General features: G+C 39.0%; 1 protein-coding gene across 2 annotated transcripts in view; it reads left to right on the top strand.

The window, feature by feature from the left end:
* The window catches only part of STK32A (serine/threonine kinase 32A), a 204,781-nt gene that overhangs the window by 180,119 nt on the left and 4,385 nt on the right, over positions 1-20,277 (top strand). For both annotated transcript variants that reach the window (XM_075209654.1, XM_075209655.1), the window contains 2 exons: positions 16,315-16,440; positions 17,743-17,871. In XM_075209654.1, the coding sequence (XP_075065755.1) occupies positions 16,315-16,440; positions 17,743-17,871 (255 nt within the window). The remainder of the gene's footprint in view (positions 1-16,314; positions 16,441-17,742; positions 17,872-20,277) is intronic.

Below are 20,277 nucleotides of genomic sequence, written 5' to 3'. Positions count from 1 at the left end.
CTCTGGAAATTGCTGCTAGGAAAAAACATAGCTTTCCCAAGACACCCAGTGGTGATGCAGATGAGTCTGCACATCATTTTGACATTTGGTCTGGTCTAAAAGAATTGCCAAAAACTGTGACAGCTCTTCCATATAATGAACTACAAATTCCATGAGGAAGGCCATTACTGGCAATTACATCAAAGTACACAGATTTTTGCGATGTTGGAATCCAGTGGGGATTAATTAGTATTGTTTGAGGATGATGTACACACTGATGAGGGTGAATATGATGAGAGAGTAGATTGCAGGTGCTGAGGTCTAGCTGAGAGAAGGGAGTTACCTGATACTTAGTAATATTTTGGGTAGAATAGTATGTTGGCAATTTTATGTTTTTCTACAGTAAACTTTCACTTTTATTATAGAGGTGTTTCTTTTTTAAAAATGGTACAAGCTTTTTATTTACATTTTTGTTTCCCTGACTGTAAACCACTATGCACTTGAACATAGGCTTTAGCACATAAGGTAGAGAGATTTGTATAATCATTACCGAGACCGGAGAGTGACAAGAACAATGGCACCCCTGCTGTTTCTGTATGAGCTATGGCACAGTAGAATGTCACTGGAGACTTTTAATAACACTGACAGCCCTATTATTACAACTTCTGTTTCAACACTGAACCCTGCCACCTCTCCTGTTTCTGAGTGAGCTATGGTACAGTAAAATGTAACTGCTGATTTTGACCAAGCCTGCCAGCCCTATTATTTCTATTTCAGCAATGACAATTAGCAATGGAGCTCTCCTGAATGCCACTGGAGAATTTGAAGAACACTGCTACCCCTCCTCTCTATTTTCTACATATGACGCTGCACTAGATAGACTGCCAAGAACTGTACTTCCCCTTCTGTGTCCCTCTGTGAAATGGCGCTGGATTGCTGGGGAGGGCGGTACTTATAGATTCCAAAACTCGCAAGATCCGACGATGTAACAATGACATTTTGCCTCGTTTTCAATTTCGAGAACGCACGAAAGTACCAAGCCGGCTCGGCTCAGTACTCGGATCTGCTAAGTTCGAATGTGTTCAGTTCTCGGGGAACCGAGCCTGACCATCTCCAATGAAAATAATATTGTGACCTGTGAGGTGGTCAAAACTGACTGATAATTATTGGAGATTAATTTTATTAAGGTTAATAATAATGTAGGAACAAAAAAAAGAGCAAAATTATGTGATTCTAGCATATTTTAGCTATTTTTTGAAAAAATACAGATCCAAAACCAAAACACGGTGGTGAACATCTCTACGTAAAAGTCAAAAACAATTATAGTAATTATTAAAATTAATAATTTGCCATTTTTAAATGCATAATTTGAAATTATTTTTTTTTTAAAAGCTATGGTTTTGGGGACTTTTTTTTTTTAATAGAATTCAGCTCCAAATTATCAAGGGCCTTTATAGGTCTACTTTACTCTTTCGATTTTATTTACTACAAGCTATGCACCCGATATTGCGAGGGTCCAATTTGTAATGTGTAGCAGTTTTTCTATATTAGCAAATTATTGGGTAAATAGACTAAAATGCTATTTAGAAAATAAGTTTTTTTTGCTTTGTGATACTGTCGTTATGTCGTGTGTGGCAAGGTTTCCTTACAAAAGTCAATCAATTGTTTACAGCAAAATAATTATGTTTTCATTCTTTGTCGGTCTGTCGCTTTGTTGTGTTCTCTTTATGTGGTGCTTTTTTTATACTAAATAGCTATGTAAGATTTGGCAGCTTTACCTTGAGAGCTGTGGAAGATATTCAGCAACAAAGAAACAAACACACATATATTTTTGATGCAGCAAACTACTTACCTCATTTCACAGATTTAAGAAGCATCAAATATGTTTTCAGCAAAAATCCTCAGGGGAGTCCTGCGCAAACAGCCTTTTGTCTTCCCCAGTGGTGTAAAGTAACTTGTTGATGGCATATCCCAAGGGAAAACCAATGGAACAGTGAAAATTAGAAGAAAGATTTGCCCTACCCCCACCCCTCCCCCCATTTTTGCATACACAAGAATAAAAAATATGAAGCAAAAAGTAATAGAAAAATTAAGAAATGGAAAAAAAAAAAAATTAGATAAATAATGAATAACTGTCTCTATAAAATGTTTTTCCTAGTCAAAATTGAAAAAGACGTCATTACATCTCTTTCCCCAATCCTCCAATAATAGCACATTCCCCACAGTAAGTACTGGATCATGCTTGGTTCCAAACAGTCCAAATTCTTTTGAGAACAAAAAAAAAGTGATAGAAATGTACTTATACAATTTTATTACAGTTATTGGTTTTCACCGAAATAGTGTGATGTTTTAAAAGTGACCCTGCTATGTGCTTTTCAAACTGGTAGATAGTGATAAACTTATATTGGTATATGTGGTTGATATAGTACGTACAGAACACTCAAAATTAGTATCAGTGAGCACATCCGCAACAGCAAGAAAGGATACCCCCTACATAGCATATCGGACTACTTCCAGAAAGTATATAACTGCAACTCATCAGGTATAAAATTCAAAGCAATAAAAAAGGTAGAGAAAAAAAAATGGAAAGGGGGAGATTTCGCAAGGAAAATAGAGAGGTGGTTAACTGGTTATACAACCTCAAGACACTCACGCCTAGAGGACTCAACATAGAATTCAATATTAAACCAGCACTGGGCAATTGAAACATATCCTCCATTACCACCAATCCATAGATAACGGGGGATCAACATTAGTATTAACACAGATCACTAAACAAGAGAGAATTATATCCCATCCCAGCCATTGAAGAAAGTCATGACACTGAAAACACAATAGCAATCAATGTCTTATAAATGTTTGAATTTGTCCTCCTGAACTATATAACTTAAGTGAATTACTCCTCACATCAGACGATGTGACAGCGGTGTCAGCCATCCGGCATTTCCTCTTCATAGACCTGCCACTTGCAACGCGTAACTACACTGATTAAGAGGACAAAGTGGGCATACAAAAATAAAATATAAACACATACAACCACCTTTGAATATATACCCTTAATATATTCAACATTGTTCATTACTCGACCTGTCACCATATCAGACTTGTAACTATTAAAAATTGAACAGCGGAATCAGTATTGCTAGAAATGTTGAAAGGAGTTAGCGCCTGCCGGGAAAAGTAATTGTACCCGTTACGGGTACTAACTTAGCCCATCTCACACAACATTATTATTCATTTCATAGGACACTCAACACTAATACTTAAGACATGAGACTTTTCAAAGTAGCCAGGATCTGCACAATTACTAGATAGGAGTATAGCATGTTAAGAACAATTGGACCCGTGATGCAGAACAGTTATGTTCCATACAGACAGACAGGTGTTCTTGTCATCCAAACATTTAATCAATTAATAACCACAACATGGGTGTTACGGATCAGAGTAGAAATACAGCTGAGGAGTCATGGATAGGTGAAAAACAAACAATGTTTATTGCTGGAGAACAGTTGATGACATAATATCTTGCAGAGTTTACCAGATATACAGCTGATGCAGGTAAATGGGAGGTGAGGAAATATTCCAGGCGGCATGCACAGGGAAATGCACAGATAAGTCCCAGGTACAAATAAGGAACAGGTCAGCAGATTGTATGCTGAGATATATCCCAATGCAGCATAATCACAGGAGCAAGGCAGGAGAAAGATTCCACAGGGTGCAACAACAGGGTGCAACAACAGGATCTGACATCAGGATAGGACAACAATAACCAGCCCTGTGTGCTGGGAGTGACAGGTATATATAAGGGGAATGAGACACACCCAGGTGCATGAGATAATTAGTGAACATAAAGGTTAACTCCTTAAGCACAAGAATAAAGCACAATAGCAGCACCTCAGCACAGGAGACAGAGGCTGGCACCTCGGCACAGGAGACAGAGGCTGGCACCTCGGCACAGGAGACAGAGGCTGGCACCTCGACACAGGAGACAGATGCTGGCACCTCGACACAGGAGACAGAGGCTGGCACCTTGGCACGGGCGGCTGGAGCTGGCGCCTCAGGACAGGCGGCTGGAGCTGGCGCCTCAGGACAGGCGGCTGGAGCTGGCGCCTCAGGACAGGTGGCTGGAGCTGGCGCCTTAGGACAGGCGGCTGGAGCTGGCAGATTGGGTCTCTTCCCAGAGAATAGAAATGGTGGAGCATAACCAATTGTGGAATACAGAGGGAAAGCAACAGGGGATGGATCAGTAGGCTGACGTAGTCTACGGATAGGACAGACCGGCAAGAAATGTGCATTGCTGGCACAGTAGAGACACAACTTGTATGTTATCCTGCGCCACCGTTCCTCTTCGGTCAGATGGGGGCGTGGACCACCTGTGTACTGGGAATTTGTTACCCCATAGTTCATAGAAAACAGCAAATTTGTAGAAGCACTTTTAAGAGGTGCTGTTTGCACAGGTTCATCAGCAGAGAAGGTGGATTGAGACAGCTCAGCAGCTTCTGAATTAGGAGAGACAGAATCTGACAGTCTCCTGAGTGGGTCCAAAAGTAAGGTAGAAAATTTAGCCAGCTGGGAGCGTAGCAAGATAATGTCTATCTGTAAAGTTTGTAGCAGTGGCAATTCCATGATTGGTGAAACAGACATGTTGCAAAAAACAAATGAAAACTTGATTGCAGAAAAAAGGTCCCAGAATAAAACAAAACTTTCACCTGACTCCAAAGCTGTTTTGTGGGCTGGTTATACTGTCACGGATCAGAGTAGAAATACAGCTGAGGAGTCATGGATAGGTGTAAAACAAACAATGTTTATTGCTGGAGAACAGTTGATGACATAATATCTTGCAGAGTTTACCAGATATACAGCTGATGCAGGTAAATGGGAGGTGAGGAAATATTCCAGGCGGCATGCACAGGGAAATGCACAGATAAGTCCCAGGTACAAATAAGGAACAGGTCAGCAGATTGTATGCTGAGATCGATCCCAATGCAGCATAATCACAGGAGCAAGGCAGGAGAAAGATTCCACAGGGTGCAACAACAGGATCTGGCATCAGGATAGGACAACAATAACCAGCCCTGTGTGCTGGGAGTGACAGGTATATATAGGGGGAATGAGACACACCCAGGTGCATGAGATAATTAGTGAACATAAAGGTTAACTCCTTAAGCACAAGAATAAAGCACAATAGCAGCACCTCTGGTGAAAAGAGGTACTGCTGGAACACAAAATAGAAATAAAAATAATAGAGTCCAAAAGTCCAGGAGGCAGGTTGTTACAATGGGACAGCAAGAAATTATGAGAAAACAGAATGGATTAGATATAACGTCATGCAAACATCATCATCATCACCATTTATTTATATAGCGCCACTGATTCCACAGCGCTGTACAGAGAACTCATTCACATCAGTCCCTGCCCCATTGGAGCTTACAGTCTAAATTCCCTAACATACATACACACAGACAGAGAGAGACTAGGGTCAATTTTTGATATCAGCCAATTAACCTACTAGTATGTTTTTTCTGGAGTGTGGGAGGAAACCGGAGCACCTGGAGGAAACCCATGCAAACACAGGGAGAACATACAAACTCCACACAGATAAGGCCATGGTCAGGAATTGAACTCATGACCCCAGTGCTGTGAGGCAGAAGTGCTAACCACTTAGCCACCGTGCTGCCCAAACCACTACAAACCTTTTACTAACAACAGTATGAGAATATTAGAAATGATGAGGAAATGGAACATGTGAAATAATGACATGCAAACACAGTTAATCAATCACGCCCAGATGCAACTTTTTACAATCACCCTGGGACTATAAAACCTGCAGGGAAGTCACTTCAGTCATTGCTAGAAAAAGTCCGGTTACAGATGAAATGCGTCAGGGCCTCAACAAATTTCTTCATTAGAGACTGGCACCTGATTACAACAGCTCTAGCAAATCCTTTTAAAAATCTGAGCTTTATTGTATCTGCTTATATGCAAGTTGAACCTTGAACGTACAAATAAAATACTTGTTGAAACATGCTTCACCATGCATAGCTACATTTGTTTCCCGAGCTCGTAACTCGTGCATGCGCGGGAGAATCATCAACAAACATGGGAGTAGAGATCGCGAACGGCGGTGAGGACATAGCACGGAGATCTGCACCAGAGGACCACCACCACATACCCAAATACGTCACAGTTGCACCACTAAGGTAATTACAAACTGCACGCACCACGCAGGGGCCGTCATTTGACATTTATACCTGTATGACAGCGGTGTCAGCCATCCGGCATTTCCTCAAACACTGGCTTACAATTCCACACCTCTTTGCCGATCTCTGTTCTAAGCATAAAAACTGGAACTCAAGCTAACAGCACTGTTGTATTATTGATAAGGAGACGTGGCAAGCAACATTGTATGAGTATTTATCAAATGTACAATTACTGTTTAGCGATAAAGGACCATTAATCAAACCACGCACAGTGCACACACTGTCCAATTACAGAAGCATATCCTAAACTCACCAGGACACTTATATCAAACACACCATGGGGCACATTTATCAACACTCGCAAAATATGAAAAATAGTTTTCAATCCTTATTGCATTGATAAGGATTGAACTATTTCTCATATTTATTAAAAAAAGCAACACAGGAACAGCAGTTCCGAAAAATTGCTGTTCCTGTGAAGTGGAAAACATACTTACCGATGCCTCTTCATTCCCGAAGCAGCACGCGAAGAACGGGGCTCCTCTTCTGACTCCAGTACGCATGCGCCAAGTGAAACCCTCGGGCATGCGCACAAACATCTCTGCTCTCTCTCTGCAGTTATAGTTGCAGAGAGCGAGCGGTGTGTGACAGGGAGGGATTATGTGATCCCTCCACACATGCGCTGTTCAGGTCTGCTCTTCGGAGCAGAGCTGACAGCACTGAAACTTTTCAATTATGATAATGTACGCCAGCTTGTGCTGACGTACATTAACATGATTGAAAAGTTAATTTCATTTATCGTTAAATAGCGTTACTGAGCACTCCCCATACACTGTTATGGGGAGTGCTCAGTAAAACGATAAGAGATGCAAAGCAGCAGGTATATATGATATCTGCTGCGATGCTACAACCATAAATACCAATTTAGTGTTTCATCCCCGAAAACTGTTGTTTTTAGGGATTTTACAGGGGGGAAACATTTGATAAATAGGCCCCCATATAACTCAAGTTACATCTGACCGTATTAAGAGCGCAGAGTGTTATTTAAAAAGCCAAAATAGAGATAAATTGCTTTATAGAGGAAATACCACATCGGTCTTTCATACATAGACCACTGCATAGAACTTTAGGGGGCAATTGCATTACTGGCCATGTGGCATCTGAACATCGTGCCATGCACATTGCCGACAATTACGGTACAAATCTTTGCTCATTTTTCTTCGCACCTCTATGAAATCTTCACTGTGAAGTGTCTCTGGATTCTTTTTTTTTTATGCAGCATTTATCATGCCGAGGGACACTAATTGCTATATAGTCACATGTTCTTAGGAACAAATTTTCCATATCTGAACCCTCAACATGGATCCATTATTATGTGTGATTTTTATTCCTTATTCTTGTTTTAAGTTTCAGATGACCTAGCTGCTGTATGCATTTACCATCTGTCATCACGGCAGCAGTCACGCTGACCTCCATTGTTAAATTTACCGCACATTTCAGTTAATGTTTCCAGCTCCCCATCCTTCGAGTTATTTTCCTCATGGATTTACTATGTCTTTTCCCCAACTGTGTAATTCACATAATCACAGAACAGATTATGTAGGACAATTACCTGGGGAGCCTGGAACAGTTATTTGTCCCAACTGTTCATCTCTAACCTGTATAATTCACATCAACAGCTTAAAATCTTTCTCGTCACATATTGCAAACACTATTGTTCAACACAAATGTAAACAAATAATACAAAAATATAGATTATTGGCATGAGAAAACAGCAGGTACTTACTATGGAGTTTTTATTTGGACTTGCAACTACTGTGCAATTAACATCTTTCTGAAGATCCTTTCTGCAAATCTTCTGTAACATATTACTGATATTTCTTCTTGTATAGTAAACTGACAAGACTGGAAACACAGAATGGCTCATCTACTAACAAAGCATTCAGGTGCAAGATTTGCTTAATACACACCAACCAATAACCAACAAGCTTCTATCTGTCTTGTGCAGTTTATTAAATAGTTTAAAAAGGAAAAGTGAAGGTGTTGCCCATATCAACCAAACAGATTCTAACTATAATTTTCTAGAATGTAGTAGTTAAATGTTAACTAGAAACTGATCGGTTGGTAGGGGCAACACATCCACTTTTTCTTTTCAGACGTTTCAGCAAATCTGCCCCTGGGCCTCATTTGCAAAGTGCAAAATGGCCAAGGCACAAATGTTGTAGGATGTTGAAATTGTTGACATTCATACTATACGGACAGTGCACCTAGCTTACGGAGGTGTCATGAGTGAGGAGAGTTGGTATGTACCTTCATGTGCACTAAGCAAAACATCTAGGTGCACCAGTTCAAAATAAAGTTTTACACTGCACACCCAAAGCACATCGTAAAAGAGGTTTACTAAAAAAAACTCTGGTTGGGCTGGGTTAGTGCAAAGTTACTGCTTAAATGTAAAATTAGTAAGTGAGATGGCAATTGTTCTTTTATAGACAATTGGAGGGTGTGATAACACATAACTCCTAAATTTGTTATTCAAAAGACAATGGACTGTAATAGCTACCCATGCACATAACAATTTGTATGGCTAATTTGTTTGATTTAGACCAAATTGGCCTCAAATTATGGTATTTGTGTTCAACAATGACCTAAAATGAAATCCTGAACATATGATTGGGATTGATCTGTTATCAATTGGCACTGCCTGAATTGAACCCCACGTGATCTGGTAACATGGCCCAAAGTTTAGGGAAATATTCTCTGACAGACTGTGCATGAAGTTGCATACTATGGGTGAAGAAGATATAGTTGTCAACAGCAGGAACCCTTGAAGATGTATAAATAGGAACTGGAAATTTTGGTGAAGCAAAAAAGGCTGCAAAAGGAGTTTTCTTTGTAGATTCACAATTGTGTGGAAATTATGTCAAGGGGAGAAGAAGTGCCCTCATGTAAGTAGTGTTCAAGGACTTGGTAGACCTTTTTTGGCTGGGAAGGTATGCAAAAGAAAAATCCAGTTTAATATTGACAGCCGATAGAAAGCTTTCTGAACAACAGGAAAAAAATGCACTCATCTATCAGCCAGTGTGACACGGTAAACCATAGAGATAAAATTGTATTTTTTTTTTTTTTTTAAATCCAGTATTTTTATTGAATTTTTTTAAGATATAAACATACTAAACAACAAAAAGAAAAGGAAAATATTGCATACATATCAGAATTAAATGACGGAATTTACAAGATTACATTAAAGCATAATAATAATAAATGTGCTATATTCATTTATATATATATATATATATATATATATATATATATATATATATATATTTATATTTATATATATTGATCTGTTATCAATTGGCACTGCCTGAATTGAACCCCACGTGATTTGGTAATATGGCCCAAAGTTTAGGGAAATATTCTCTGACAGACTGTGCATGAAGTTGCATACTATGGGTGAAGAAGATATAGTTGTCAACAGCAGGAACCCTTGAAGATGTATAAATAGGAACTGGAACATTTGGTGAAGCAAAAAAGGCTGCAAAAGGAGTTTTCTTTGTAGATTCACAATTGTGTGGAAATTATGTCAAGGGGAGCAGAAGTGCCCTCATGTAAGTAGTGTTCAAGGACTTGGTAGACCTTTTTTGGCTGGGAAGGTATGCAAAAGAAAAATCCAGTTTAATATTAATAAACTTGGTGATATTAATTACCTTGGTGATGGTTTAGAGAGTAAAGTTTCTATTTTTGCAGATGACACTAAACTCTGTAAGGTAATAAAATCAGAGCAAGATGTAGCTTCTCTACAGAGGGACTTAAATTAACTGGAGGATTGGGCGGCTAAATGGAATATGAGGTTTAACACAGATAAATGTAAGGTTATGCATTCAGGGATCAAAAACAAGAACGCAATCTATAAATTAAATGGAATTAATTTGGGAGAATCTATAATGGAAAAGGATTTGGGAGTGCTCGTAGACAGTAGACTTAGCAATAGTGCTCAATGTCAAGCAGCAGCTGCAAGGGCAAACAAAGTATTGGCATGCATAAAAAGGGGCATAGATGCAAGGGAAGACAGTGTAATTTTGCCACTGTATAAATCGTTGGTAAGACCTCATCTTGAATATGCAGTACAGTTCTGGGCACCACTCTATAAAAAAGATAATTTGGAACTAGAAAGGGTTCAGAGAAGGGCGACAAAATTGATAAAGGGTATAGAGTCATTAAGTTATGAGGAAAGGTTAGCCAGTTTAGGCATGTTTACTTTAGAAAAGAGGCGTCTAAGGGGAGATATGATTACTATGTACAAATACATTAGGGGTCAATACAGAGAGCTTTCATGGGAACTTTTTACCCCAAGGACCATACACAGGACACATGGTCATCCCCTAAGGTTAGAGGAGAGGAAATTTCACAACCAGCAAAGGAAGGGGTTCTTTACAGTAAGGGCAGTCAAGATATGGAATTCATTGCCAGGGAAGGTTATGATGGCAGATTCAATAGATATGTTTAAGAAAGGGTTAGACAAATTTTTAGCGGAAAGGTGTATCCAGGATACGACCGTTAATTTAAAATAAAGGATAGTAGTGGATATAGGGTAAAAATTGTATTGCAATATTGAGTCTGGGGGGATTTTCAAAATTGAAACAGATGGGCGGTTGCCTACTCTGGATTAATTTCAAATATAAGTGCAGGATCGCAGGAGATCCAAAATAGGTTGAACTTGATGGACTGGTGTCTTTTTTCAACCTCATCAACATGTTACTATGTTACTATGTTACTATATTGACAGCCGATAGAAAGCTTTCTGAACAACAGGAAAAAAATGCACTCATCTATCAGCCAGTGTGACATGGTAAACCATAGAGATAAAATTGTATTTTATTAAAATAAACTTTGCAAGTGGAAATGCATAGTAAACCCCTGAGAGGAACAAAGTGAGACATCTTATAAAAGCACTTAAGTCTTTGGAAGGTGGGAGATGAATAAATCCTGAGATAAAATCACAAACACTCCTCATTAAATTTGGCCACCAAAAGGTTCTGGTGATCAATTCCGGATGACCAGAGAGCTTTGAGTTAGGGGACAAGCAAGAAACTTGGGACAAAGATGTGTGGTAACAAAAATTTTTTGGGGCTTGATGGATATAGATGCCACTATAGAGGAGGGTTCAATATAATTTAACATACTTGGAACAAAGGTGTTAAGTGAGAATTAAATTGAACTGGGAGAAGAAGGTTGTCCATCGGGTCTTTTGAGGATTCGTCCTTTGAGTGCATCCTGGAGATTTTTCTGATATGTATAAATGCCAATTTATTTTGACTCCCTCCCAGGGCCTTATCTGTGTGAAGTTTGTATGTTCTCCCCGTGTTTGCTTGGGTTTCCTCCGGGTGCTCCGGTATCCCTTCAAACTCCAAAAACATACTGGTAACTTAATTGGCTACTGACAAAATTAACACCAGTCCCAATGGGGCAGGGACTGACGTGAATCACAAATATTCTCTATATAGCACTGAGGAATTAGAGATGCTATGTAAATAAATGGTAATGATGAAGTGCTCCATCAAACAGATGCATCCATTCTTCTATGGCTACCACCAAGTCTTAAATACAGGAGTTTATTTCAGTGGGAGCCAATTTTTAAAAAAAGAAGCTACATGGAATTAAGTCGATGGCGCAATCAAAAGGAGAGAGAGGTGCCAGAGTTTTGGCCTTGTGTTTACATGAATAATTGGTAGTTTTAAAATTTTCTAAAGGACAAAAGGTTGAAGATCAGAGACTACCAAAGGAGGGGAAGAAATAGCTTTTATTTTTTCATCATATGTAGGGAAACATGAACAACACATGAAGACCGGTCCATTGGTCAATTATTGAACCAGGTTTAAAGATATTCGATTTATTTTTATGCAAAGCTCTGTTCTTCCTGCATAACCCCAATTTATAAGGTGGGGTAAACAAAACAGGTTTTTCACCCAATAATCGGGTCAATCACACAATAAATGACTGTTCGGCCCAATATCGCATTAGTGTGTACCCTCCAACGATGAACGATTATCGTTCCAAAGCACATTGCATCGTTTGATTTTATAAACTGACTAAAAATCTTGTTCAACGATGGAATGATGTCATTCCAATTTTGCAGTGTGTATGTACTCACGACCAGATCTCCATAGAGTTTACACAGTGTCACAATCTTTTCAGCTGATGGTGAGGACAAAGGAAGAGCACAGATCTGAAGGCAAATCTTGTAAAACATGTATCGTATGTACACATGAATTGGCATGCTGACTGGGGCTTTTAGTCATTGGTAAAATCGTTAATGATATTGCATCAAAAGAAATTTTCTGTAGTGTGTACCCAACCTAAGTTATATAAAAACAAATAGATCCTTCAGTAATGTAGCGAGACTTACTAACAGCAACTATTGGAATCCAGTACTTTTTAACCAGAGCTTCTTCAATGGTACCAGCAGCTCCTGAGTCCAAGAGGACCATAGTAGTCTCACAATGTAAAATCAAGAGTAATTTTGGGAGAGACTAAACTGATTGGAGACCTGTCAACATTGCCTCTAGATGGCCTCTCTGGAACCACCTACACTTTTTCAGAGGGCACTAGCTAACAAGGTGTCTGTAAGAGGTTGTCCGTAAATAATTCCTCTTTGTAGAGAGCACAATTACAAAAATAAGCCCTCTAGAACCAGGCTAGTCATGGTTTACACCCATAGCATTCTATTTGCTTAGAGCTGAACATTCATACTGGTTCTCAATAACCCCAGGTCTTCTGCATGTAATAGTAGTACCTCATTTAGAGGTGCTGACACAGGAACATGGGAGACATTAAGCAATAATGTAAATTATTGCTGGCCAATAATACTGATATCTAGAAGTGAAGGAGAGCTCATGGCATTTGACTATCCACAGAAAGGTCAGGGTGTAGGCCTGTGATAGCGAACGGAGGCAGTTTGACTGATACGCAGGGCCGGACTGGCCATCTGGCTCTTCTGGCATTTGCCAGAAGGGCTGATGGCTAGATGGGCCGTTCCGGCTCCCGACTCCCACCTGCCCCCGGCGTTTCCGGTTTCCAGCTCTCAGCTGCCCCTGGTGCTTCCCCTCCCTCTTGTTCTGGCTCCCAGTGCTTCCGATGTAACGTCCTACGCGGCTGCGCAGTCTTTCTTCTGGAGGCGCAGAGTGTATGTCGGCAGCCTTAGCAAATACCAGGTAAGGAAATACCTGCAGTGGGGGGTCAATGAGTAAAAAATACTGGGCAACGGCTGTAGGAGGGAGGAGGAAAGAAAAGAAAATACCTGTGGGGGGATAAGTAAAAATTACTGCAGGCTGGGGGCAACGACTGTAGGAGGGGGCTAAGTAAAAATGACTGGTGGGGGGTCCATGGCTGTAGGAGGGGGGGGGAGAAAATATCTGCAGGGGGAGCAACTAAAATTGGCTGTGGGGGAAGGTAAAGAAATACCTGCAGGGGGAACAATGACTGTAGGAGGGTGTAATGTAAATATCTGCAGGGGAGAGTAAGGAAAAATGGCTATGGGGGGGTGGCAATGGCTGCAAGGGAGGTAATGAAAATACATGCAGAGGGGGTAATGAAAATATCTGCAGGGGGGAGTAAGGAAAAATGTCTGTAGGGGGGGTAAATGTCTGTAGGACGGGATGATAAGAATACCTGTAAGGTGGACTATGACTGTAGGAGGGGGTAATGAAAATATCTGCAGGGTGAAGTAAGGAAAAATGGCTGCAGGGGGTGGGGGCAATGGCTGTAGGAGGGTCAAATGAAAATGGCCAAAGGTATGTAATGAAATTAATTTTTCTATTATTAAGTATAACTCTTTCTTTATTAGGGCTGCAAATATCACCAAATTCTGGATATTTCTTGAAATGACACGCGACCCAAGGAAGGCTACACTTTGTTCCGATTTTCCACACACCAAGCTGAATAGGTTAGCCATCACTGGTCTAGGCAGAGGTCACAAATCCAGAATACAAAATGACACTCCAATCCAGAACACTGCACCTATCACAGGCAGTGAGCAATACAGTTGCTTGCACTATAAGGGTGCTGGCAGCCAATCCAAATGTTCCCTAGGAGCCGAGCCCCTGCACTCAATTCAGCTGTAGTGAGGTCAAGTGGCTGCACTTTAAACTATCCCACTGAAGCATCCATAGTAAACTAAGTGACTGGCAAGGAGGAACTTTATTTTTGTTTTCATGAACAAGGCATCCCTTCTAATCTGTTTTGGATATCAGATAAGACAACATTAAACAATATATAAAACTAACATTGGATATATACTCTTGTAATTATTGCTATCCTAAGAGCAGCATATCTTCATCATATGTTCCTATTAATTTTGTTCTACTAAGACCACATACTTAATAGTGTATAATTTGTGTTGTTTTTAACAAACGCTTTCAAAAAACGCCAGTCGGTTTGAGTCCTAACAAAGTTATGGAGGAATTTTTAAAGGGTTGGTGATCCTTCTGAGTACTATATTGTTGTGATTGAAGGCAGTGTTAGAGAACCATTTAATTTTTTTCCTATTAAACAATTGTAGTAACAAAAAACAATCTGGGTAATTTTGAAGAAAACGCAATTCAATCACTTTATTGTCGTTCAGTAACATTGGTCAGTTAGCTGCTTTTGATTGATTATAGTGAGATAATATTATGTAATAAACCCAATCACAAAATAAAAGTCAATCCCAGCTTTAGTGCCCAAGGGTCTTCTCCAGCAGTATGATGCTCTCATGTATGAAAGCTCCCTGATTGTGTTCACTACAAGTGAGGTATTTATGTGTTCATTATTCTAAACTATAGGGAATTGATACATCCTTTTTCGCATTATTTTAGTTATTTTACTATTGTGTATGTTTGGATTGTTGAGAATGTTTTATCTAGTTTCTTAAATGTATTATTTATCCATTTCGAATGGTCGTAATGGTGTAAATTTTGTGTGGATTACAAATTATTTTAATGTTAATAGGACATAGAACTTTCACTGCACTCAAATTAATTTTCAATTCCTCCCTTCTCTGGAACGACCTCCCTCGTTCCATCCGTCTCTCTCCTACTCTGTGCTCCTACAAACGTGCACTCAAAACTCACCTCTTCCTCAAAGCCTACCAACCATCTACTTAACCCCCATCTCCTCCCTTTGCTCGTCCTCACTTCTCTCCTCTTGCCTCAACTGGCTCCTCTTGTGCCTGGTCTGTTTACCCTCCCTGTAAGCTCGTATGAGCAGGGCCCCCTCCCCTCCTGTCTCCATACCTGTTCTTCCGCTCCGTCTTTACTGCATATGGCTAGCCGGAGTTTCTGAAGTATTGGTACTTTTTGTTCATTGTTCTGTATGGTTTCATCCTGTATAGTCTACTGTTAGTACTGTGTGCGGCGCTGCGGATACCTTGTGGCGCCTAACAAATAAATGATAATAATAATAATAATAATAATAATAATAATAATAATAATAATTCCACTTCATAGTTTAATACCTGTTTCTATGTACCTTGTGTTAGCACAGTGGAAAGAAGCTGGCCTAGCTTTAAAGATTATACAGAGCAGTAGGTCTAGTCATTCCACTGCGTAAAGCAACAGATGACCGAGCCCTCTACTTATCCCTTGCGCATTAAGGAGTAGCGTTAAAGAGTATCACTTCAAATGATTAGTCCACTTTTTTACTCTAATGTAGATCCAATTGGTCATTTCTATAAATTACAGCCTCTGTTTAGTTTGCTTTGTTTGTTAGATAATCACTCTACTATACAGTGTATCTAACAGTACTGCAAAAAACATTTGTTATCTTTCCTCTGGGGCACACTGACATGCCCACACCCATCACTTTATAAAATATCTCTTTATCAAATATTGAATTCTACAACACATGTAGCTTTTTCTCTGTGGATTTTAATCATACTGATGCCAGTGGAATACCTGGTGGTTTTGGTGACCATATATACGTAGGAAATTCATACTAGCACTCAGAAGAGAGACTTCACATCCTGGCTTACGAACATTATAGTTATGAGAATCATGGTCTCTGTGTGCCCCATGCAATCAACTGTCAAATACAAATTATTGATGCATATTTGAGAAAACAAAATCTTTAATTTTTATTTTTATTTTTTTTTATATTGTAGCTGCTTGATAGAAATTCAGAGGCGCGTTTTTCGTGTCTGGCAGATATTCAGAAATTTCCAGGTTTATCAGAAGTCAACTGGGATGCTGTCCTACAGAAAAAACTCATACCAGAATTTACGCCAACGGTAAGAAAATAATTGAGATAAACCGTTGTCATGATGACTAAAGGTCTTAGGTAAAATAAGACTAAGTAACTAACAAAAGCTAGGTACACACTACAGAAATTTCGACCAACTTTTTATGCCGAGCGACTTTACATGAGATCGATGTTCCGATCGCTCGGTCCATGGACTGCATACACACTAGCCTTGTTTAGGACTATAAAGGGAAGAGCGGACGTCCCTTTAGCGACTTTTTACAGCCATGTTGTTGTGAGCAATGACTAATTTCGTACTCACTGTTGTGGATCGGTCGTAAGTTTATACACACAACACAACGGAAACGAGATTGGAACGAAAATATTAAACGGTACGACCAACCAAATGAGGCGACAATCGTCCATTTGGGCAGACTTTCGACTATCGTGTCACTGCACACACTGCCCCGACTTTTCAACGAGCGGTCGTATGTCGGCTGATTTAGCCGATTATTGGATGAAAACTGTGTAGTGTGTACCCAGCTAAAGGGTGTAAAGCTGCACCCTAGGCTCCACAACAAAATTGTAAGTGGACAACGACGCTCCCGGCCTGCTCTTCTGCACTGAAGCCGCTAAACGGGTCTTCACGGCACATCCTCCGGCCCCCAGACATGCTGAGAAGAGCAGAGCAAGTGTTGATGACCCGGCTACGCTCCATCTACTTCACTTCTGGGTTCCATAGTCATCACACCCCTAGAACGGTAGTGGTTCCACCACTGGCAACTAGTATTGTATAAATTGTCTAGAACTTAATTGTCTGGCTGGAATATATACTATCCTTATGCAAATATAGCTAGAACAATTGCTTTCCATCATTCTGTAACTTAAAGCACAAAAAAAAAAAAAAAAACATGTTTTATTCAAGCCATTGATAAAAGATTTGTGAAATGATTATAATAAAATAGAAAAAAACAATAACGTGACTCATACTGCATCACAAGCTATGATGAAATCTATAATAATTGTACCAATTTGCGCCAATAGAAATATTTTATCCTTTTTGTGTACTCTGTGCTAAGTACCCCACTATAGGATTTACAATTGCAAGTACTGTAAGTGTGATTACAATAAAAAAAAGGTGTGTAAATGCAATTATTATAGGAAAAGGGTTGCTCTTTAAGTTGTTTATGAAAGTTTCCCATAGAAAGAAATGGATTTTTTTCCACCTCGATGCAATTTATTTGCTTTACGTGCAATTTACAAACCCTTTGGAATTCTGCTTTCCAACATGGACACACTTATATATCTTGTTTTAAAATTGCTTAATTGCCATTCCTTTTCTCTATAACAGAAAGGGCGGCTTAACTGTGACCCAACTTTTGAACTTGAAGAAATGATCCTAGAATCTAAACCACTACACAAGAAAAAGAAGAGACTAGCCAAGAGAGTAAAGGACAATGGGAAAAATCGGTCTGCACTGGTAAGAGATGTGCTTAGAATTAACCAAGCAAACACAGAATAAAGAACATTACAAAACCAGCACATAATTAAAATGTGTATTGGATATGTGAGCACTAAATCACAATAGAGATATAATAATATAATATCAATCCAAAATGTGATACAATCTAGGGGTCTGTATTTCAATGAAAAAGATGGCTCAGTGGCATCTCCTGTGATTTTTCAATTTCCACCCCATTTAATCTTGGCTGGTTATTATTAGATTTTGGCTGGCATAAGAAATAGAACGTGCACAACAGATTTCAGTATTCTTATACATTTTAACTAAAATATTCTGTATAAGAACGCTTAGATTTTATTCTACAACAAAGTATGCAAACTATACTGGAGCAACACACATCTCTATTTGTTTAATATGCATCTAATTGTCTTCCCTGTGCAAGCAGAGAGTACACCCACAACAAAATGCTAATGCAAACAGTAAAAAACTCTTACTTCACTGTTCATACAACTACTACTAAAGTATTGCACATTATTTTATTTGATATTTAGCCTCACTCGGGATAAAAACGACAAAATTTGATCCGGGTGGAGCTAGGCAAGATAAATAAAATAAGAGAAATGTGCTCACCTCAGCTCCCTTGATCCCCATGGGAGAGAGGACTGGACAACACTGCTAGGATTATTGAACGCCCGTTACAGCCATCAAGGGACCCTCTGGACTGGAGAATCAGAATAGATGAGGACAGGGGAGAGATGGCAAATTCCAGCCCTAGGGGCAAGACTCAGCAGCCTATTATGAACATTTTAAAGGAAAAAAAAATGCAGTTGACCCAGCCCAAGGAAGCCCACTATGGGACCAGCTCAGCCTGCCCCTGGATGAGGAAAGTAATTATTTTCATTTAATCTTACCTAACTTCACCAAAAACAACATTTTTAGTTTTTTAAATTTAATCATGAGACTGATGGGACATTTTTATTACAGGCATGACTTTTGCGCCTTTTAAATGTTTTTATTATATTGGTTCAAATGTAGCTAGAAATATAAAGTCTGCTTGGAAGGTGAAAAATGCTCTACAATGCCCAGCTAAACCGGATTATTATTCCTAAATGTGCTTTCTCTGACCCTAGAATGTCATTTAAATAATCTCTCCCCAATCTGTTTTTGCATGTTGGTGCATAAATAATTAGATTAATGCACCCAGCTTGCACTCTGCATGGATTACACTCAGTTTCTCCCATTTTAAGATGTACATTTTACAACCCTGCAGACTCCACTAGTAAATACAGGTGCATATGTACAATAATAAGGTGTCACAAAATTGTATTTGTCTGGAAAGTGTAGCATAGTGAGTTGCAAGTTATCTGCCAAGTCACATAACAAGTTGGCCTTAGAAGTCACATCCCATCTTGTGGACCATGGCATTGTGCAACATGCTTTAGTCTGGGAAAGAATGCTGTGTTGCTTACAGATTATAGGATGTCATATTTTTGGAAGTTTTAGTATTTTATTTTTAAGCCTGTTCTGTCCTATTGTAAAATTTTTGTAGGTATGTGGGATCACTAAATGATTATTCAAATAGTAATTATATAGTTTGTTAATAAGGTTAACAAATTAACAAACAACATTACATGTTGTACTACCATTAAAACATTACATTATAATATATAATATAGATCATGTACCATATGAAGTAAATACCCATAACCCTTTGCTTACATTGATACATTTATTCTTACAAACTGTAGTAGTATGTTAATAAAAATCTGCATATATCATATAAATGATCTGTATGTATATAAACAACTTGTCTGGGCTGTCTACAATTTATTATAAAATTGAGAACGATTGCTTTTACAAATCATGGATAGATGTACAAATGGACAGATGGAAAAATATTAACCGGACCCAGGCTTTATTATTGGAAATACCTTTCCATCAATGTCGGTCAGTACCAGTAGATTTGCAATCTTATAGTGAAGTGTTCACTTGAAAGAGAACTAAAAAAAAAGAAAAAAAGAAACAAAGCCACACAATTAGACAGACAATACTGGTTGTAGTTAAATAACACTTAAGTAGTTGGACAAATCAATACAGGTACAAAGTTTCATGAAGTTTGTAAATGTTTTGGCATGGCTTTTAAAGAAATATATAGTATTTGGCAAGGGAGAGGGTTGCTAGGTTCCAGAATGTAGACTTTGATGGATGAGACTAGCAAACAGCATTGGGAACATTTAAAATCATGATGATAGATATGGCAGGCACTTAACTTAAGTGGTTTTTAGTCTTCTTCAACAAGCAAAACATGAATTACTTTGCTATTGATTAATACTTGCTGAACATTTGCCGTTTCCCACTTTAATATTAATTCATTCTGGCTTTCCTTTGCTTATAAAATGTTATGTTGCACAATTTCGGGTTTGT

This window comes from Mixophyes fleayi, chromosome 4, assembly GCF_038048845.1.
Source record: "Mixophyes fleayi isolate aMixFle1 chromosome 4, aMixFle1.hap1, whole genome shotgun sequence".
NCBI lineage: Eukaryota > Metazoa > Chordata > Amphibia > Anura > Limnodynastidae > Mixophyes > Mixophyes fleayi.
This window is presented reverse-complemented; position numbering and strand designations above follow the sequence as displayed.